Source organism: Arachis hypogaea, chromosome 16 (genome assembly GCF_003086295.3).
Source record: "Arachis hypogaea cultivar Tifrunner chromosome 16, arahy.Tifrunner.gnm2.J5K5, whole genome shotgun sequence".
In the NCBI taxonomy this organism is placed as follows: Eukaryota; Viridiplantae; Streptophyta; class Magnoliopsida; order Fabales; family Fabaceae; genus Arachis; species Arachis hypogaea.
This window is the reverse complement of record NC_092051.1, coordinates 112345424-112369343: the sequence shown is the minus strand read 5'-3', so window position 1 is coordinate 112369343 and position 23920 is coordinate 112345424. Positions and strand designations below refer to the sequence as shown.

The 23920-nt window shown below is 31.4% G+C and overlaps 1 protein-coding gene across 1 annotated transcript; it reads left to right on the top strand.

The window, feature by feature from the left end:
- Positions 1-3259: 3259 nt before the first annotated feature.
- LOC112757368 (alpha-L-arabinofuranosidase 1-like) lies at positions 3260-23573 on the top strand. The gene is made up of 17 exons (XM_029293856.2): positions 3260-3292; positions 3640-3694; positions 4131-4333; positions 4818-4939; positions 5822-5975; positions 11908-11977; positions 12074-12219; positions 12448-12493; positions 12696-12748; positions 13882-14026; positions 19830-19948; positions 20041-20115; positions 20904-21010; positions 21889-21945; positions 22098-22299; positions 22898-23038; positions 23481-23573. Exons 1-17 carry the CDS (start codon positions 3260-3262, stop codon positions 23571-23573), a joined length of 1821 nt encoding a protein of 606 aa, XP_029149689.2.
- The last annotated feature ends 347 nt before the right edge of the window (positions 23574-23920 follow it).

Sequence of the window (23920 nt, the reverse complement as noted above, 5' to 3'; positions counted from 1 at the left end):
GGGAAAGATGTCTTCTATAGTCACTTGCGAGTGTTCGATTGCAGGGCTTTTGTTCACATTCCAAGAGATGAAAGGTCCAAACTTGATGGAAAGTCAAAGCAGTGTATCTTCATGGGTTATGGTCATGAAGACTTTGGTTACAGACTATGGGATCCGGTGAGCAAGAAGATAATTAGAAGCCGAGATGTGATTTTTCTTGAAGACCAAACTATTGAAGATCTTAAAAAGACAGATAAGCCAACAATAACTGTTAGACGTTCTGCTGATGATGAACCTGGTCCTTCCATTAGACCTCCTATTGATAGGGGAGATGTACAAGTTGATAATGATGGTGATAATTTGCATGATGAACTTACACCTCAACCTGAGGTTCCAGATGCTGAAGTTCTACCTGAACCACCAATTGAGTCTGAATTGAGAAGATCTACTAGAGAGCGTCATCCTTCTCAGAAATACTCTCCTCATAAGTATGTGATGAACACTGAGACTGGGGAGCCAGAGAGCTACCAGGAAGCTATGTCTGATGAGCATAAAGAATATTGGTTGAAGGCCATGCAAGAGGAAATGAAATCCTTGTATGAGAATCATACATTTGAATTGGTGAAGTTGCTGAAGGGTAAGAGAGCATTCAAGAATAAATGGGTGATCAAACTGAAAGCGAATGAAAATGTCTCACGACCAAGGTACAAAGCTCGATTAGTTGTGAAGCATTTTGAGTAAAAGAAATGTATTGATTTTGAGGAGATTTTCTCTCCAGTTGTAAAGATGTCCTCTATTCGAGTTATGCTTGGATTGGCGGCTAGGTTGAATTTAGAGGTTGAGCAGCTAGATGTGAAGACTGCATTCTTTCACGGTGACATAGATAAAGAAATTTATATGGAGCAACCAGAGGATTTCGAGGTTAAAGGAAAGGAGCATCTTGTATGCAAGTTGAAGAAGAGCTTATATGCGCTGAAGCAAGTGCCAAGGTAGTGGTACACGAAGTTTGATTCCTTCATGGAAGGTCATGGGTATAATAAGACTTCTTCTGATCATTATGTGTATGTTAAGAAATTCTCTTATGGTGATTTTATAATTCTCTTACTTTATGTTGATGCTATGTTGATTGTTGGTCATGACACTAAGAAGATTGAAAGTCTCAAGAAAGACTTGAACAGATCCTTTGCTATGAAGGATTTGGGACCTGTAAAGAAAATCCTTGGTATGAGTATCACTCGTGACAGGAAGAATGGAAAACTGTGGTTGTCGTAGCAGAAGTACATTGAGAAGGTTTTAGAGAGGTTTAGCATGAGTAATTCTAAACCTGTTAGTACTCCACTTGCTAGTCATTTCAAGCTGAGTTCACAGCAATGTCCTACAAGTGAGAAAGAGAAAGCAGAAATGAAGAAGATTCCATATGCATCTGCAGTTGGCAGTTTGATGTATGCTATGTTTTGCACCAGACCGGATATTGCTTATGCCGTTGGAGTTGTTAGTCGGTTTCTCTCTAATCCTGGCAAGGAATACTGGCAAGCAGTGAAGTGGATTCTCAGATACCTTAATAGTACTTCCAGAGTTTGTTTATGCTTTGGAAGTGGCCAACCTGTATTGGATAGTTACACAGATACGGATATGGCTGAGGATCTTAATTCAAGAAAGTCTACTTCTAGTTATATAATGACTTTTGCAGGGGGAGCTGTGTCGTGGCAATCTCGACTTCAGAAATGTGTTGCTTTGTCTACTACAGAGGCAGAATATATTGTTGTTGTTGAAGCTTCTAAGAAACTCTTGTGGATGAAACAATTTCTACAAGAGTTAGGCATCAATCAAGAGAAGTTTATGTTATTTTGTGACAGTCAGAGTACTATCCATCTCAGCAAGAATCTGACATTTCATTCTAGATCGAAGCACATAGAGGTAAGGTATCATTGGATACGTCAAGCGCTTGAGATGAAGTCATATGCACTTGAGAAGATCTATACTGATGATAATGGTTCAGATATGATGACTAAGAGTTTACCTGCAGTGAAATTTGATTTCTGCAAAGAGAAAACGGACTTGGTGGAGCAACCTATCCCCACTTGAGTTGGTGAAGGGGAGATTTGTTGGTGAGTCCCCAACTAAGTGGAACCCACATATTAAAAACAAAAAATAAATAAAGAAACAAAGTGGCATATAGCCACGGAATGAAGAGAGAGATAATAAGGCTCTCTTCTTAGAAAAAAAAAAAAAGAAAAGAAACAGTAAGGGGAGAGAAGGGGTTCGGCGCAGAAGAAAAGAAGGAAATTGGGGGAAAAGAGCAATGCTATTTTGATCCGATTGAACTAGTAAACTTATTCCGTTTCTTATGAAATTTTAGTATGTTATTCTTGATGTAGAGATGAACATTAGGATATAACTTGCTAGTTGTATTGCCTTCTTTTTTGTCTGAGTTGAGATACCCACTTTGTGGAGGGTTTATGTTAACTCCATCAGTTTTGATGATGTATTTTGTTGATTGTTGAGATGCCCTAGTGTCACTAGGAAGACTGTTTGTGTACCCATTATTCTGATAGTGAAAAATTTTACTGGACTAGGTCCCGTGGATTTTTGTCCCTTTTTTTGGAGGTTTTCCCACGTTAAAATTCTGGCGTCTGATTATTTAGTTTCCGTTATTATATTTGCTGCTTGGAGTATCTTTAGTATTGTCTATTTAATCGCACAGGTTGTGAAAAAATTATTTTTGGTGCTTTCGCTGTTAGATAGGTTCTTGTTTGAACTTTTGTTGAGATTTTTCCAACATGTTTTAATTAGGAAACTATTATTTTCAAAATATTTGTTAACAGGTAAAAAAAATAAATGTAAAAAAGAAAATAAAAAGAAAATTGGGTCAGCTAGCTTTGAAATAGCATTGAACTTTGCAGTCCCGTAACTTGAGGTAGTATCTCAAACTTATTACTTGATATTCGGATCTAAAGTAATTGTTTGCCACAGTTATCTACTGGTAATAATGTTCCAATGAAGCAAACTTTGTCTTAATAAATTCAAAGCCAAAATTGAAAAAACAAAGAAACCAGTAGTTGAATTGGATATAGAATTGAATTTGAGAAGAAAGAACAATATAATGGCTTTTCCTAATAAGGGTTCTTATTACTATTGCAGTGTTCTCTGCCTCTACATTATTATCATAGTGGCTAATTCTCTTGCTTTTCAATGTTCTGCTGCTGCTGCTTCTTCTTCTAATAATAATGATCAGATTTCAACTTTAGTTGTGAATGCTTCTATTGCATCTAGAAGGAGAATGCCAGATACTTTATTTGGAATATTTTTTGAGGTGGGAAAAGGATTATACTGTCGCTGCTTATTCTTCAATTTTTCACATCTTTGAAAATTATAATTTGATTATTATTTTTATACTAACAATATGTACAATATTAATACAGGGGACATTATTTGTACTTTAAAAAGAAGACACATTCATATTCATATTCACATCTTAAAGGAAGATAGAAAAAAAATTCCATGCGATTATGAGAATTCAATGAGAGGGAAAAAAACTTGAACTCTATATTTCTCAAATAATGCTCATTTGCAGAGGAATTAGAAATTATTTAATTGATCTTAAGCAGTGATTCTAACTTTAATTAATTAGTGTTAATCAAATTTCAATTTCTTTTGCAGGAGATCAATCATGCTGGAGCTGGAGGATTGTGGGCTGAGCTTGTGAGTAATAGAGGTCACTAGTTTAATTTCCATGTTCTCTACCTGCATAGATTTCATAGATATGATTGTTATGGAAAATTAAACTAATAAATAGAGGTTTTGTTAGTGCATAGATTAGTTTCATTCTGATTGCTTAAACCAAAAATAAAAATTAACAACTTTATTGAATATTTTACACATTTCTTATTTACTAATTCCTTAGAATGTAGTATTTTAATTAATAAAACTCCTTAAAATAAAAAATATCCATGTTGAGTTAGTTTTGATGATTTAAAATTGTTATTGAAGAAAATTATCAGTGGGAGAGTTTATTTCATCACTCAAAAAGTGAGATAATTCAACACTGTTTAATTTTTCTTCTAATTGCAGTATTATTTTTTTTTTTTTTTCTATATATAACATAAGCATACTTGGGTTAATTAGATTGCATTTTATGATTTTTGTTGCAGGTTTTGAAGCTGGGGGCACCCAAGTTCCATCAAATATTAAACCTTGGACTATAGTTGGAGAAGAATCATCTATTTTAGTGCAAACAGAACTCAATTCTTGCTTTGAACGCAATAAGGTTGCATTGAGAATGGATGTGTTATGTGATGATATTAATTGCCCTTCCGGCGGTGTTGGTATCTCTAATCCCGGTTACTGGGGCATGGTGAGATTATTTAATTAATAAGTAGTATTTGGTTTAATAATAATAATAATAATAATAATAATAATAATAATAATAATAATAAAATATGAATAATGATAATACATTAAAGGTTATATTAAAATTAACAAGTCATGGATTCAATTTTTGGATTAACAAAATATTTTTTGTAAATTATATATATTTAAGATATTTTGGAAAAATCATATTGCCTTACATATATTATCATCATCAATTATTCTTCATCATCAAATTTGTGACTTTTGACTTTTGAGACAGCAATTGAACAGTTTTTTTTCTTTCAACATAATTCAATAATATATGAGTAAAAGGTAGCATGTCTGGTCGATGAAATTAAATTATTCAATCAGAATTTATTAAATGTTTGTGTTTGTATATATGCAGTTGAGTTTTCCTCCTTCCACTATTAATGAGTTAAGATTTTGCTTCAGTCGACAATATAACAAAATATTAATAATTATTTCAGAACATCGAGCAAGGGAAGAAGTACAAAGTTGTGTTCTATGTCCGTTCAGCAGGACCAATAGATATGACAGTATCATTCAAAAATGCACAAGGTGGAGGAATATTGGCTTCTACTAATATCCAGTGAGCACTTTTTGATTAATTTTTTTTAGAAAAAAAGACAAATAGATAGTTAACTTTATGATTCGTGGACATTTAAATAATTAAGGATTTAAAAATATATTTAAATTTTTTATCTTTTCAAAATCTAGACATATTGATCTTTCATGTTCATTTGAGTCTGTCAAACCCAACAAAAAAAATCAAACGTGACTACGTTGTACTGATGGATGCTAGAATTTTTAAAATTTGACAAATTAGACTTAGGGATGATGTATGTATCCAAATTTTAAAGAGGTTAGATACTTAAATGTATTTTTAAAATTTTTAAAACTTAAATGTCAACGGACCAAAAAGTGAGAGATAAATTTATCCTTTTTTTTATTATTCTACAACCAAAAAGTCATAGATATATTGAAATGTTAGGGACAACTTTGAGACTTACTCCAAACGTTGGGGACAAAATCGATATTTTACTCAATAAACAATTATATGATATTATTGGTGGATATATTTATTTATTGAATATTATTATAATTTTTTAATGTTTTATTTTTGCTGTGTTTAATCAAGAACTATAATAGTTTTTTAATATTTTTATTTAAAATATTTTAATAATCAAATAATATTGATAATAACGATGATAATAATAATGATTTGATTTTAATTTACTTTTAATATCAATAATTAGATTAATATGCCTACATACTTCATAATAATAGTAAACAAAAATAAAAAAAAAATTATTTGTGAAGTTGTGTAATTAAATAAAAGGATATTTAAAAAAATAATTAAATGAAATAAGTGTAACAATAAGTTTGCGGGGCGTGACAATAGGCTCTGTATAGTGTATACTATTATTTTCATCATCATCCCTATAATTAATCATCTGTGATATTGGTGCAGAGAAACTGCATCAGAAGTCTCAAACTGGAAAAGGATAGGGACTACATTGGAGGCGAATGGATCAAGTGCTAATTCAACCATTCAATTAACAACCACCAAGAAAGGCGTCATATGGTTGGACCAAGTTTCTGCCATGCCCCTTGACACGTTTAATGTATGTCATCATCATCATCATCATAATAATAACCACCAAACAAACTAACTAATTACTTAATTATTGTCCATGCTCAAGAAAAATTATGATTTTCTATTCTATTAATTATCTCATTGGTAATATTAGCGAAATTATTTTGAACATATTTACTAACGAAATAAATAACAAAACTTATTACATGTATCTCATTGTTCATGAGATACGTTTATAATATTTTAAAATGTTTCTCGTTAGTAATGTAAAAAGATATGTTTAAAATGATGCTCTTGCTAAGAGTATAGTCTACTGAAGATAGAATAACATACTGTATAAATCAGACTACTCAACGAATCAGTAACTAGTACCCACCTCGAGCGAAGATGTGTAGATCGTAGGAGAGCTCCCTTAATATGTCTGACCAAATTAGATCTCTCTCGTGAAGTTGAAACACAACCTCAAGAGTCCTAAACATGTCTCATGCCTCCTCAAAAGAAGCTCTGATCATTGCATCAATAATCAACTCATGGACTGTGTATTGCCCAATAGCTGGGTGGATTGTTGTGTCCTGAGTACTCCAGTCGAGGGCCCTGGCATGGATATCCCTACATAGGGAATCGAACTTCGCCTCCTCCTCGGCTGCACCTCTAGCTTGATTCTCCTCTTCCTCATCCTCTCTCGTCTCCCACCCCCTCTACTTTATGTCTCCTCCTCATCCCCTCCTCTCCCGCTCCTACCATCATGTCATGAAGCGAGGTGGTGCATCCGACGGCAACTACAAGTCATCTCTAGGCTGAGTAGTTGTGTGTCGCACGTTGTCTAGTAGACGCGCGCAAGTCGAGGATCGTCCAATACATCATCATGTGAAGAATTGGACCCTACAGGCTCTAACTCACTAGCTGAAGTGATCTTGGATGGGCTTGGGATCTGGCTTGTGATGTGTTATGACCATGCACTGCTCTATTCTGCAGACTCTTCACCTATTATATCACACCGTCAATCTATTGGGACACCACATGTCGTCACCCCTCGTAGCTAGTGGTAATAAAAAAATCTTTACACATTGATGGGATCATGTGGAATCGGTTGGTATGATCCCAACTGCCTCTTTACCCTGTCTCGACATAGTTGAAGCAAACTATATGACAACATAGACCTCTATGTGTGGACCAATTGGGGTACAACGCTTGTATCTTAGGTTGAGCATATGGTGTCCACCACTAGAACTGAAATTAATATCTCAAAATAGTCAACAAAAAAAATTAACTATATAAACCAAAAATATATTAACTTAAATATTTGCACATTGTCAATTTTTACTTGGTCAAGCCCATGGTATCCAACTTGTGGTGCCACCTCAATAGTCGTCCCTCCCTGTGATCTCGGCTATATTGTGCTAGACTTGACAACTGGTTACCAATTAACATCATTTGTAAGTTTCTATCATCAAATAATCAATGATATTTAAATTTTAACTTTTAAATTATAAAATTATATCTCACATCCAAGGAAAAAACAGAGACATCTCTATGGTTAGGTCCACAATAATCAAAGAACCTATGGTATATCCGACTAATCAGCAGTGGGATGCAGTCGATAATGTCCGTAGTGTCCCGGTGGAGTGTACTACATAGCAACCTATAGGTCCACACTAGGACCACCAACCCCATGACAACTACCTCCAATTGTCGAAATCTTCTAGCATTGACAACCACCGAATATGGTCAAGATTATTCGACCATCACCATGTAGCACCGTGCATATTGACGCAGTATTGGGGATCAACATTCAGCATCAACAATAATATGTTGTATCCTCTCCCTAAACCATGTAAGCTTGATGGAAAATACCTCCTTCTTAGCGTGTGGTTCCATGGGCGGTCTATCTTCAATTCCAAGTAGGACGATGGTGCCAGGTCTGGAAATCTCTCATGCACCCACCTACTGAATTATCATTTGTATGCGATCTGAGATGAAAAACCATGTCCTGGAGTGTGATAATATACTCACCCCATGGTACTATGATAGGTGGAATGTGTGAATCTCTGAGCATCGCCTCTCAACAAAAATTGATAGCATATTATCGAAAGAGTCCCTAATGAGCTAGTACTACGTGACCAAACCATGCCTCAAGACAAAACCTTAGGAGGAGCCATAGTGTGGTTCATTCATTTGAGAAGTAGCACCTACCTTAGGTCTATGTACGAAACTACGGATATATAACTTCAAATGAGTAATTTGTACCTATATCAAAATTTTCACAAATCAAATTAAAAACAAAACATTATTTAATTCTTAAATATGATTCCATTAAGAAAAAGTACGAGGAGTCAATAGAATATTTGTACAATATGTACAATGGAGAATTAGTCATTATTAGAGATATAACCATTAGTGTTATCTTTTGTCATTAGCTAAAGCTTTTAGGATGAGTTGTATCATAACATGATATTAGAGTTCTGGATCCAAAAGGTGTACGTACACATTGTACAAATAGTCCATTAACTTTCTAGCAGGACTCTTCCATTAAACATAGAACTACTCCTAACAATAATTGATACCTAGGAATAAATATAATTCTATTAGATGTGCTTAACTAACCCTAACAATAATAAATTATACAAATAAAATTTTCTAACTAACGCTAACTCAAAAAAAAAATTGCCTAAATTGTTCGTCGCTAACCCTAACAAGCATGCTATACTAAGGAGCTTTAACATTAAAATAAAACAAAAACAAAAAAATAAAATTACCTCTACGAACTTCAACGTTTAGTGCCCTTCAATGTGCTAGACTGCTAGGTGTTATTTAGCCTATTAATATCTGAAGAGCAAGCCATTAAACTCCTAAGAAAGCTTCAAAACTCAGAGAACTCTATTAAATTAAAAAAACTCCAAAAAGCACAACTGGGCAAAATCATCCCTTTCATCTAACGTTTAGGCAAAATCATTAGCACTGCTAAGTGCTAACAAGATAAGTAATAAAATAAAAAAAAAAATATAACTTTAAATACGTAAAAAGTCGCAACAAGTGGTGAGCCCGAAAATTTTATTAGTGAGCAGGGCAAAAATGAATATACGTACATATAATATAACATTTAGCATAATTACATTATAATAAATGCTTACAGTCGTTACAGAAAATAATAATAAAAGTTAAACTTCATAAAAATGTTTATAATAGTCATAAAAAAATTTTATTGTAACCAAATTTGATTTACATGTGAAATTAATTTTTTTATAACTATGATAAATATTTTTATAAAGTTTAAAAATTGTTAATATAAATATTTTGTATAATTATTGTAACCATTTTTATAAAGTTTAAAATTTTTATTAGGGTAAAACACAAAAATAAACTAAACACAAACCAATATTACATGATAGTCCTAAAAACAATAACGTTCCATGCATGTCTAAATTGATCGATGAATCTATATAAATCGAATTAAGTCAAGTCGATTTATCCTTACTCTATGTAAATCGAATTTAATCAATTTGATATACTCCTCCCCAATGTAAATCGAATTTAATCACTTCGATTTAGGCTTTCACTATATAATTTGTACTTAATCAATTCAATTTAGCTTAGAACAATGTAAATCGAACTTAATTAATTCGATTTACTAATGTAGGGCGTTGCATGGTGTAAATCGAGTCAACTACGTTCGATTTACTGCATGTGATAGAACATAATAAATCGAAACCCCTTGAATCGATATATATATATATATATATATATATATATATATATATATATATTTTGACAAATGACATAAATCAAGTTAAATTAATTTGATTTAATATGATATTCACGTATATAAATAGGAGCTAAACGTAAAATTCTCATCATAATGGGACTCACAATGGCTAGTGATGATAGATTTTTAGTTCTTGTACTCTATAGAGGGTCGATTAAGAAAAAAAAAATGCGAGAGGAGATAAAATTTACTGATAAATATCCGTTGAGTGTTTTTATCAAACCTATTACGAGTTTCGTTGAGTTTCAGAATATTATAATCCAAAAATTAGGACTGCATGGTATCAAACAGGTGGAGAAGTTATTCTATAGAATTTCGATTTCGATTGTACGTGATGGTGTGAAGTACGATTCCTTTATCATAGGCAGTGACAAAGATTTGCAAGTTCTGTTCCACTATCGTCATCGGTTTCCCGAGGTGAGGCTCCCTGAGCTATTGACCAAACTTAGAGACGTGGTCTGTAGTTCTGGAGGATCGAACTGGAATCCTCAATCTTTCGCAATGCTAGCCGCCTCTAGTACAATGCCTCTTAGTGCCTCATCATTTGTGCTTATGATTGCACCTAAGGCAGTTTTGGTTGCATCTCTGTCCTTCGCAGCTGATCTGAACCGGGATTGTGACGGACAAATAGGTGATAATCGACCCTTCGGTGAGCTTGCTATTGCGATGGCTGGTACTCCGATCCTGTTATGATCCTAGTTTTTAGGGAGGGTGTGTGGAGCACCAGATGGTGTGGAGGATGTACTGCAAGATGAAGATGATGTGGAGCCCGCCACGATCGTTGATGATAGTGATAATGACTTAGTGAGGAGTATTCTAGTTGGGAGTGGTGGAGCATCTAGTTCAGGAACTCAGCATTACCCCGCACTTTTTAGCTTTGGACTTGAGGGCCATGATACAGCAGAGTTACTGGGAGTAGCTTTTGGATTTAAGGCCAAAGATACACAAGATACAGGAAGTCTAGGTGAATTCCAAGTTGGTCAGCAGTTTTAGGATAAGGAAAAGGTCGTCTTAAGCATCAAGACTTATAGCATCCGCCGTGGGGTTGAGTACAAGGTGTTGGAATCCGATCATTGCAAGTACCATGGAAAGTGTAAGAATTTTGACAAGTACAGCAAAATACACCAGAGAAAAAAAAGGTAGAGAGAGAAGTATAGAGAGTGAGACAAACACAGAACGAAAGAGAATAGTGGCATGCACAGAAATAAAATAGAAGTAAGAAGAGAGAGAGAGAGAGAGAGAGAGAGAGAAAGGTGGCAACCACAGTGGTGTTAGAACGAAAGAGAATAGTGGCATGCACAGAAATAAAATAGAAGTAAGAAAGAGAGAGAGAGAGAGGTGGCAACCTCAGTGGTGTTAAGAGGTAGAGGTGGAGGCTGGAGGTGATGTATTTTGGTGGAAAGAGAGAGAATGGAATAAGATACCAAGTGAGGGAGAAAGATTGTGCCTAGAGAATTTAGGACCTACTTTTATTGTCAATTTTTTTGTTAGAAAATTCTGACTTTAATTCAAATATCACTAATTAAAATGTATCGTTTAGGTTATTGTAAAAAAAATCTAACAGTGATTGATATACTAAATTTTTCTTCGTAAAATCAACATTTGATTCTTTGACAACCACACTCATGCCAAATTAAATACTAATTAGCATCATATTTTGCAACAAATATATAGTTGGAATATTAAATCCGACGATAATATTTTAAAATTTTATATTTAGTTTATTTTTATCGATAAAACCTTCATGACTTTTTATAAATTCCTGTTAGTGTATTGAAATTTATTTTTCTTGTAGTTGAGCTTAAGCTTAGTGGTACAGTTAGGTCTCTTGTCAAAAATAAATAGTTAAATAACAAGAAAAAATTACTTAAATTTAGCTAGGTAATTACATTTTAAAATTTAAAATGAAAGTAAATTCAAAATACTTTTAATAATGGGTCAAATATTTAAAATTAATGAGACACCTATTATTATTATTATTATTATTATTATTATTATTATTATTATTATTATTATTATTATTATTATTATTATTATTATTATTATTATTATTATACCCATATATTAATAAATAGATTACAAAATCTAGCCCCTAACCTCCTATAATTAAGTGCATGCATAAACATTGGTTATGTAGTATGATTTTTTATTCTTTCCATGAATGTTAATAAGTCTTCAAACTTGGATATTGTCAAAGGGACATGGTTTTCGAAAAGACTTGGTCAACATGCTGATAGAGTTGAAACCAGCTTTTATTAGATTTCCAGGTATATAAGTTATTGTAATATTTTTTTACAGAATCTATGATTTAGTTTAATTCAAATAAATAATGATGGTGTTGATTGTTGTTGTTGTTGCAAGAGGTGGTTGCTTCGTAGAAGGACAAAGACTAAGTAATGCATTTAGGTGGAAAGAGAGTGTTGGGCCATGGGAGCAGAGACCAGGCCACTTTGGCGATGTTTGGAATTATTGGACTGATGATGCTTTTGGTTATTTTGAGGCTCTTCAAGTAAGTTTATTTGGTTTAGTTTAGTTAATTTTATAGAGCTGTTTGGTGTTGAAATTAGAGAAACACTATATGTAATTATGTACTCTTTTTTATATATAATTTTAGTATTAAAAGTGATTGATAGAAAGTAAAAGAAGATAAAAAATATATACAACAAAAATATACAGAAAATTGTATAAATATATATATTTTTTTAATTGACTATGACAACTATTTTTTCTTTTGTAGCTAGCAGAGGACATTGGTGCAAAACCAATATGGGTCTTTAACAATGGTAATTTTTCAAATCCAAGTTTCATCTTTCTTTAAGTGAGTAGCAATTATGGTTGAATTAATTATTGAGAAATTCTTAGATATTTTCAGTGTACAATAGTACTTTACAGAATAAAATAAATCATAAATAATACAGAACAAAAGTGTTAGTGCACACAAAAAATTATCTTAATTATTATTGCTTGTGTGTATTCTTTTGGAAGGTATTAGCCATACTGATGAAGTTGATACAAGCGCTATCAAGCCTTTTGTGCAAGTACGTTAGTTTTTTTGTCTTTATTCCACTTTGTCTTCGAATCTAATCAAATGATAATAACGTTGGTGATACTTATTATCGCCTAAGCACACAAAAAGAGTTCTAGAAGAAAAGTTTACTAGGGGAATGTTTCATGATAAGTAACATTAATTGCCAACACCCCCCCTCCCCCTTTTAATTTTGTTGACTTCATTTGGTTCTCAGTACGATATTCTTAAATTTGATGACCTTAAATTTTGAATTTTTATTTTAGAGAATAAAGTATAATTTTTTATTTTTAAATAAATTTTTTTATATTTTTTTAATTTTATTTATAAAATAAATAGTAAAAAATCATACTTTATACTTTAAAATAATATTTAAAATTTAGAAGATCTAAATCTAATATTTTTAGAGATGATAAATAGACTGAAATTCACTAATTTGGTCTGCATAACTCGCAAAAAAAAAAAAATAGAGCAGGTTAAAAATTTGAGACCGCCGTGATAAAATCGGCTTAACTTTTACCGTCTAACCTATGGATTTTGGCGGGAGCAAGACGAACTTACCTAGTAGACCCACCATTTTATAATTTTATTTCAAAAAATTTGATTAATTATTATGTTTATTAGATATTTAGAATTATAAAAAATTTTGTGTTTGTAAATTTAAAAATTATAATTTTTTGTCTTTAAAAATTATAAATTTATTAAAATATTTATGAAATTTATATTTTTTTAAATATTTAATGTTTAAAAAAAATAAAAACAAAAATTAGCATACTTAGTCCACCAATCCACCATTAAGCGGAACGGAATAGAAATTTGAGACCGCCTCACTAAGCGGGCAAGTTAGCCCGCTAAATAACAAATTTTTGGTGAAGCGAAATGGACTAACCCGTTTGTCATCCTTAAATATTTTCCAAATTAAAGTATCTATTGTTGTTAGTTATAATTTTAAGATCATGAAATAAACTCAACCCAATAAATTAGTACATTACTAGGAGAATTTTGTGGCTTAAGTACCACATAAAAGTAACAACAAACACCTTTTTATTTGTGCAAAAACTAACTTCGTTCTTCTATAAAACGTTGTTATAGACTTAAAAGAAAATTAAATTTTCATATATTAGTGACATTTTTTCCCTATTATAGGATACCGTAGATGGTATTGAGTTTGCGAGAGGAGCAGCCACTTCGCAATGGGGTTCCGTTAGAGTTGCTATGGGGCACCCTAAGCCTTTTGACCTAAAATATGTCGCTATTGGAAATGAAAATTGTGGAAAGCAACACTACCAAGGCATGCATTATTTCTTTCTCCCTAATTTTTCGTGTCCTTTTTTAAATTTATCATCTGTACCACGAGTTATTATTATTTTATATATGGTTGTGTGACTTGTGCATTGCTTTAATTTTAATTGGATGAATGGTCATTATCATGTATACTTATTTTTTAGTTAGAAATAACATTTTAATTTGGAGTTTTTTTTTTAATCATAACAATTGCCTACTGAAACCCTTAACCAACATCAAAATAGTAAAAAGAATTAACTAAATGAAAAAAAATTAAAAGAATAACAAATTTCTACAGATATTTTTATCTTTTATCATTTGAAAATAGTTTTAAGTTTATGATCTCTTTAAAGATAGGATATATATATCCCTCCATTTACATAAGTCCCTCAAATTTAGGATTGGCAATTTATACCCTATCCACGGATATTCAATTCGATCCAACCCGTTCGGGTAGGGAAGGCTACCCGACCCAGTGTGGATAAGGTAAGGTAAGATCCGGATATTTCTGCGGGTAGGGTAGGGTAGGGTAGGGTTTAGAATTTTAGGGTGCGGGTAGGGTTAGGGTTAAGAAATTCTTAACCCGCGGGTAGGGTAGGGTAGAGTTTTAATAAAATTTTTAACCCGCGGGTAGGATTACCCTACCCTACCCATTGCCAGCCCTACTCAAACCCAATGAAAAAATCTGACGTAACTTCTATTGTGATGACCAGATCGTTACAGATGTACATGTCGAAAATTTTTAAAATAGGACAAATTAGTTCATCTTCTTCAAAATAATAAGACACATAAATCTTTCTTTTCCTTTTTCTATCTCCACTCACACCACTATTTTCATTTTTCTTCTACCTTTTTCACCCTTCTTGTTCTTCTTCAAATAATAATAATAAACATTCTTACTAAATCAAAACAAATCAAAACAATGATTATAATTCATTTATCATGAATAATCTCTTGAATCCTGAACGATTCATGACACAACAATATCAAATTCAACTAACACAAAACACATTCATTAATTTCAAGAACTAATTAATTAGCTGAAAATTTGTTCAAAGTTCTCTAACAACAATGCTCTCCACAAAATTTGTTTCTAATTTAAAACAAGCTACAACAACATATCACAAAATTAGCAAATCAAACCAGAATCTTCCGACTATCAAACAACACCAAATTCAACTAACACAAAATACATTCATTAATTCCAAGAACTAATTAATTAGAAAAAAAGAAGAGTTTCTTGAAAAAGACGAAGAGCGAGAAGAGACATTATGCCATCCTAATTTCTAAATCAAAGATTCAAAATTTTTTATAAAGGAAGAAAAGGAGAAGATGAGCATATCAATGCTGAAAGAAGAGAAGCAACGGAGCATATCAACGCAGAAGTCGCTATTGGGACTCGCCATTGCTAGAGATGCCGCTGCTGCTGAGAGATAAAAAAAGTGATGCAACAGACAGCGAGCTTGAGAGGCTGAGAGAATGGATCTAAGAGACTGAGTGAGTGAGTGAGTGAGTGAGTGAGTGAGTGAGTGAGTGAGTGAGTGAGTGAGAGAGAGAGAGAGAGAGAGAGAGAGAGAGAGAGAGAGAGAGAGAGAGAGAGAGAGAAAGGAGGCGACAGTGCGAGCTTGAGAGCCTGAAAGAAGGGAGGCGACAAACGCGAGCTTGAGAGGCTGATCTCAGCAGCGATGGTCACGGGCGTCGTTGCTGGCTTGCAACCTTGAAAGTGAGAGAGAAAGATAGCGGCGAAAGTGCCGAGCGGGAGAGAAAGGGAGACACTTGAGGAAGTGATGATGATAGGTAGTGAGACTCTGAGAGAAAGGGAAGGCAGCTGAGAGAGAGAGAGAGAGAGAGAGAGAGAGAGAGAGAGAGAGAGAGAGAGAGAGAGAGAGAGAGAGAGAGAGAGGAAGATCTAGGCATAAAAAGACAGGGAGAAGTTTTGAACCTCTGCATCAAAACAACGTCATTTTGAAGAAGAGGAACTAATTTTTCATGTTTTAAAAACTCTCCCTCCACGTGTGCCTCCGTGAACCTTTGCATCAAAGCGACGTCATTTTGAAGAAGAGGGACTAATTTGTCTTGTTTTGAAAACTCTCTCTCCACATATGCATTAGTACAATGCATAGTTATCAAATCCGGACCAGACCGGTCGGTCCGATCGAAAAACAAGTGAATCAGATTATAAGATAGTCCGAATTACTCTTATAATCATTCCTGCAATTGACACGTAGAAAATTGGTTTGACTCGTCTTAAACCAGTCAACTCGGTTCGAACCGGACATATTTGACACGGCGGGTCAATGTTTCGCCCGCGCACCTCCATGATGCACAAGTGGTGGCATGGATCATGGTAATAGACACCCCCTTTTAAATTAAATAGTTAATTCAAAAAGTAGCACAAGTCTAGCTCGAGTTTGAGACCTGTGAGACAAAGGGTGTCAATCTTCGACTAGGCCAACATGTCTATTAATACTGTTTGGGTTAATAATTATATATATTATAAAAGCAACCCCTATACACTTATTAAGTTATATTAAAGACTAATATATATATATATATATATTACCGGGTCAAATGGTTTGAGCAGTGATTCACCGGTTGAACCATTAACCCAATAATCTAGTAACTTAACCGAGTCGATTGCCGGTTCGGTTCTGATAACTATGATACAATGGAAGCCACATCAGACTTCTTTGTTGGGTTTGACAGACCCATATGTACGGAGGAATATATATGTCCAACTTTAAAGAAGTCATGGACTTAAAAGTATTTTCAAATGGTGAGGGACAAAAATGTTTGTGGGACAAAAGGTCAGGAATCTATTTGTTCTTTTCTAAAATAAACACATACACAGAAAGAAAGAGAAAAAGATTTGTACTCAATGTAAATTTTGTTGACTTAAGACTTCATAGTTAAAAACTTTGTATGCGTAATAAATTTCAACAATCCATCTTTTTCCACAAACAGCTGTTGTAGTTTCTTATAATTAGATCTCACTATTATCACAACAAGTAAGTATTGTGTTTCTTTTAGAACTGTATTGATGCACTCTGATAAGTTGGTTGTCATATGACTACATACCTACTACCACTATCACAATGTTGCAATCAAATCTCCTTGTTGAATCAGTTTGCCTACTCCACTATTTAAGATGATAAATCTCTCAAGGCAATCATGTATTAATCATACTCATCCTTTCTTAGATTATAAATTACATTTATAAGTATCGCTTTACCTCTGTAATTTTGAATCATGGCATGAAATTGGATGTCATGTGGCAGATGCAATAAGCATGGTGAGTATTGGAAGAAACACTATTATCAATGATAAGAATATCTCATAGTGCTTGGGATCTGTTGGAGATAATTAGGATGTCCTCCTGTGGTGTGACGTGTTGCTTTAAATTTGTCAAGTTAAAGGTCACATTTCTATTAATTCGAACCCAATAACTGCTCTTATCTTAGGCTACAATGATTAGGAAAATACTACCATATGTTCTGTACAAATGTATGTTGTCAACTAAAACAAAGGACTTGTAGTGTTTGAAAGCTTCAAAACATAGTGAAAAGGCCCAAAACATTTGATCTTATAAATCTGACAAGAATCGCAATCCACTAAATCTCTATTGCAACACAGGATGACTGTGAAATCATGTACAGTCTTAAGGAGATAATGCTGCCATGCTTTCAAGAGTTTAGGCATCTTGTTATACGATTCTTCCCAATCATTATATATTTGGGTGATTGTCTTTTGGTTTTTGATCCAATTTTTTCTGTACAAAATTTGAAACGATACTTCTATTGCACTGCACTTTACAAAACTATATCAAAATAGATGGATTAGCTTATATAATGGGCATAATAACATCAATAGACACGTAACAGCCTAGTCTACTAGCTTGTGGATATTGTCCCATTGATACTTCGGGCTTTGAAATTTAGTTCTTGATGGAAGAACAAAAACTACTCAACCCATCAAGACGCGTCCACAAGGAAGAAGTCTCCATGTCCTTATGAGGCATGTTTTATTCCCCTTTCAAATCAATGTGGACTTCACATTCCAACCTCTAATATGGCCCAATGTCCTCATTGCCGTATTGATCTGGGTACCAGCTTTAATATCATCCGTAATAGTCTAGTCCACTTACTTGTAGATATTGTTTAATGTAGTGTCCTGAGCCTCACAACTTTTTTTCTTGTGTTTTTTATGGAGGAACAAAAATCACTCAACCCATTAAAATGCATTCATAAGAGATAGGTCTCCACATTTTTATAAGGCATGTTTTGTTCTTGTGAAGTCCCACATCAGTTGAAGAGGAGAACAAAATATACCTTATAAGGATGCGCAAACATCTCCATTGTGGATGCATTTTGATGTCTTGAGTGATTTTCGTCTCTCCATCAAGAACAAAATCGTAACACATAGAGTGCCAAAGTGGACAATATCGGCAAATTGGTGATCTAGGCTGTTATAGATGGTATTAGAAGCAATGCTCGACTCAATGTACCAATGAGAATATTGGGTCCCATTAAGGGATGAAATGTGAAGTCCCACATTGGTTAGAGAGAGGATTAAGACATGTGTGTCTAGACTCGATCGAACCTGACCCTAAATAATGACCAAGTCAATTTTTGATACCCTTACCTGATCTTAAACCTAATGAAATCACACCAAATTAGCTCCAAAGTATACGGGTCTGAGCTCGATCTTCGGACCGGTCTAGGTCATGTACATCCCTATATGCCTTATAAAGATGGGGAGATTTTTCTTTCGTGGACGCATTTATATGTGTTAAATAATTTTCGTTCCTCCATCAAAAATAAAACTATGAGGCATGGAGTGTCAAAGTAAATAATAACCACAAGCAGCTAAACTAAATTGGTACAAAACAAAATAAATTAAGACATATCTAATTTATACCGTAAATAATATACGGTTCAATATTTTAACACGTATGCCACTTGCAAACGAAATACGTGTTAAAACAACATTATTTATCTAGTTTACAATATAAATGAAATATGTGTATACCTATTTTGTTTTCACTAAAAAAAGACATGTCACTCATGGAGCAAAAATATAAATTCTTCCATGCTTAAATATATTAGTAATTATTATATTTATTTTATTTATTTAAAAAATATATCATTAAATAATAATAATAATTAAATTGTTATATTTTTTATATTCTTAAAAATTATAATATATGTATAAATTGTTGTATGACATATTTAATTAATTTTAAATTTTATAAAATATTCTTAGATCGATCCACATAGTGAAATGTTAGAATCTAACGGTTGAATTGATAAAATTTATATGGCATAAAACATTATTTTAAAAGTGTTATATTTTTTAAAAATGTTGGGGTTAACATTTTCAATGGAAGAAAAAAGCTGAGTTAGCTAATATTAATTCAAATGTAGATAAATATAAGAAGAAAAAAAAATCACCTAATATTTATATTTTTTAATCCACTTCTTCAATTTTATACACAATTAACACGGAGTCACCAAAAAAAATACACAATTAACACGGGACAATATAAATTAAGAGTTATGTTACGTGAATATTAAAATTAGTTACTAAAATTAATTATCAGTATAAAATATATATTAAAATATAAAAATATATTAAAAATAAATTAAATTATACATATATTTATATATAAATACATTGGTGGTTAATTTTAGTGGTTAATTTTAGTATACAAATAGTGTTTTTGATAAATTAATATTTTCCTTATTACTTATATAGTTATATTATTTTAACATTGTATGCCTGAACAAAACAACAATTTTGTTTATCATCAGGGAATTACCTTGCGTTCTACAATGCAATAAAACATGCTTATCCAGATATTAAGATTGTTTCAAATTGTGATGCTTCCTCCAAGCCGTTAGATCACCCCGCTGATTTGTACGAGTATCATGTAATTAATAATTTCCCTTCTCCCGATTCACATTCAATTAATTTCCTTTGAAAAATAATATTTTGTTTTGAACTTTTTAATTTTCTTACCAGACTTATCCTCATGACGCTCGAAGTATGTTTAATAACGCTCAGGTGTTTGATAAGACACCACGTAATGGTCCAAAGGTTTGCTTATCTTCACTGAATTATATCCACAATAATTAATGCTCATTTATACTAATAATTATGTAGACATAATGCATTTACACTCCGTTTATTTATAAAGACAGAATATTAAAATAGAAATATAAAAACATAAAATTATTTTTGACAGAAAAAATATAAATAAAAATAATATATTTAAAAATATTAAATTAGTATATTTTGTATTCATTTTGATAGAAAGAATACAAAAATACTAATAAGAGACATAATTTATTTTTTATTTTTTTATTTTTATTTTTATTAATTTTTTATAATTATATTTTTTGTCTCAAATTTTTTGAATGAAAAAAAATGAGAATAAATTAAATTTTTATAATTTGTTATAGTTTTATATAATTATTTAATTATATTAATTTTTTAGATTATTATTCACATAAAAAATATAAAAATTAATTATTTTTATTAAAAAAAGTATAAAGATAAAGAAATTAATTTTTAATTAGTTAATATTAGTCAATTTTTTATTTAAAAATTGTTTATTTTTTTAAAATTTAAAATTTATGATTTAAAATTTAATAATTTATAATTTAGTGTCTAGAATTTAAGATAAACGAAATAATTTAAAAATAAATAAATAATGTTGATTGAAAAATATTGATTTCTTAGTATTATTCTTTTTACTAATATGACAATATCAAGTATCTAATTAGATATACATTTTTTTTTACTTTATCAGAATATTAAAATTAATTTTTTATGTATACTTGAATTAATTTTAATCCCTTGGATCTATGGATAATATGTTAAAGGCTTTTGTGAGTGAGTATGCTCTAATTGGAGAGGAACAAGCCAAGCTTGGGACCCTTTTAGGAGCTGTATCTGAAGCTGGATTTCTTATTGGATTAGAAAGAAACAGGTAAACTGTAGCTTTCTATGAACCATTTCAAGATACATCAACATTATTGCTCGAATTTTTAAAATGGAATATATGATACAATTGAGAAAGCTATGCACTACTTTTGGTTAATAAGCTCCACATGATGGTTCAATTTATATGTATTTATCTAAACTAGTAATTATAATTAATTTTTTATCACTGACTATCTGATGTTAGTCACTACTCTTTTTTGTTAGTGACGTTCATGCAACTTTTGGGGGGTGTTAAGAAATGGAAATGTTCCAATATTATACACTATTTAACATTGAATATTGGTTACAAAAATAATAACCAATACAAAATATCCGTGTCACTTTTTAAATAAATTCTTGGATTTGAGCTTTCATAATAGATAACAAAAATTCTAACTAGCTAGCTTTAAAAAGTTAGTCACATCAAAATATGAATGTCTTTAATTTAAGCAAAATTGTGTCCCATAAAAAAGTAATAGTGAATTTTTTTAGAAAAATAAAATAGTTTATTACAAAAGTAGGTTCAATAAAAATACACAGCAAAATGGTGAAATATAATTAGTCACATCAAAAAGAGCTTTGAGCTTTCATAAAACATAGTAGATAACAAAAATTCTAACTAGCTTTAAAAAGTTAGTCACATCAAAATACGAATGGCTTTAATTTAAGCAAAATTGTGTCCCATAAAAAAGTAATTGTGAATTTTTTTAGAAAAATAGTCTATTACAAAAATAGGTTCGAGAAAAATACACAGCAAAATGGTGAAATATAAAACACTATTATCAAGTCATATAAAAAAGTTCACAAATAAATAAAATATATTATCCTAAAAAAATACTATAGGATAAAAAAGAAGATCATAACATTTTCCCATTTTTGATGCAGTGATCACGTGGCGATGGCTTCGTATGCTCCTCTTTTTGTAAATGCAAATGACAGGAAGTAATGTCCTTCAACTTTTTTCATTTCCCATAACGGCATACATATATATAAACTTACAAAGCCATGTTCTTTTCTTTAAGATATTGAGAATCATATGATAGAATATATATATATAATTTTGAATTAATATGGCCACACAATGTTGTGAGTAGGTGGAACCCAGATGCAATTGTTTTTAATGCGAATAAGGTTTATGGAACACCAAGCTATTGGGTGCAGTACATGTTTAGAGAGTCAAGTAACGGTGCAACATTTCTTGAATCACAGCTTCAAACAACAGATCCTACTTCACTTGCTGCATCTGCAATTCTCTGCCAAAATCCTCAAAATAACAAAACTTCCCTAAAGATAAAGGTATTTGTAGTTGACTTTGTATAATTCCTTGCAGCCTTTTGGTGCATGACCTAGTAAAAAAAGAAAAAGGAAAATTGGATGCCAACATTTTTCAATTAAAATTTTTCTCGCATCTCAAAATAAAATAATGCATGCTTAGAATTTTTTATTTAAATAAAATAAAAAAATCAATATTATCAGATTTTTCTAAACAAAATTTTAAAACATAAATTTTTTAAATCTATTAATATATAAATTATTACAATGTGTATTAAATAATATATTAAATATCATATTTTAGAACGATTTATGCATAGAATTCTTTTAAAAAATACATGTAAATCGTTTCAGGGCACTGAGATTCTCAAGTTGTATGTAACTTGTCTTAAAGTAGGATGGATTACACCTTTTTCACCTAAACGGCTAAACCACTAAAATAACACACAGCACCCTAACACTATTTATGTACAAAAATATAAGATACATATATAGGCTGTGACTGAAAAAGATATATTATGCATATAATAACGTAAATATTATAACAACAATTAATTCTTGAATAAAAATGTAATATGATCTATATTAGTAAATTAATGATAGTACAATAAAATTTGTCCAGGTTGCAAACATGAGAAGTGACCAAGTGAATCTCAAGATTTCTGTTGAGGGATATGCTACATCAAATCTTACTGAGTCAACAATTACTGTACTATCATCTATCAATGCATTGGATGAGAATACTTTCTCAGACCCAAAAAAGGTTCATGTGATGATCTTTCATTTTTCCCATCAAATTCTTACATGTACTTACTTAATTAGCCATATAAATCTTCAGAAAAAATGTAGATATTTTAGTCCTCAATGAATTTTAATCACTAAATTATTAGTCTTTCACTTTCTATTTTATTAAATTTATTAATCTTCACGTCAAATTTTTATAAAAAGTTAGACAAATTAATTTTTATCATTTTAACAAAGTCATATCAATTTTTAAAAAATTATAAATTTCTAAGAATAGTTTTTTTTATATATATAAACAAATAATCTAATGTAAGAATTAGTTTGTCTAACGAAATAAAAATTTAAAAATTAATTTAATAATTAAAATTTATTAAAAAATAAAATATCCAATTAAAAGTTTTTTAGATATTGACTTAAAATATTATTCAATATATAATTACTTAAGTTTGTTTATTTTACAGGTAGTACCAAAACGAAGTCCATTTCAGAGAGCTGGTAAGGAGATGAATTTCATAATCCCTCCAATTTCATTGACCGTATTTGACTTGTTATGACAATCAATTATTTGAGGATTACAAAATAATGCATCATCGTCAAGGCAGCATCATACTTTAATTTTATTAGATGGTTAGATGGTAGAGAAATAAATTAGAGCACCTAAGATTAAAAAAATATAGAAGAAAACAATGAAGAGGGGATCTACCGTTCAGAATTAGTGAACAGATCTTAATTAGTATGATTTTATAATACAAATTCATTTGTAGCCAATTATTGTAGATTTAGATGAGGCTCATATAAGAACTCCTTAATGTAGATTTAGATTGAATATATATTACATATCATTCTTCTTGTTCCCCCTTTTTATTTTGTTTTATTTTATTTTTATACGTAGTTGGATAAC

Bases quoted from the DNA above. Each gene is read 5' to 3' on its own strand.
- LOC112757368 (XM_029293856.2), top strand. From the start codon at position 3,260: ATGCCAGATACTTTATTTGGAATATTTTTTGAG. The intron at 11,978-12,073 runs GTATATAAGTTA...TTGTTGCAAGAG, and splicing joins AGCTTTTATTAGATTTCCAG to GTGGTTGCTTCGTAGAAGGA. The intron at 14,027-19,829 runs GCATGCATTATT...GTTTATCATCAG, and splicing joins TGGAAAGCAACACTACCAAG to GGAATTACCTTGCGTTCTAC.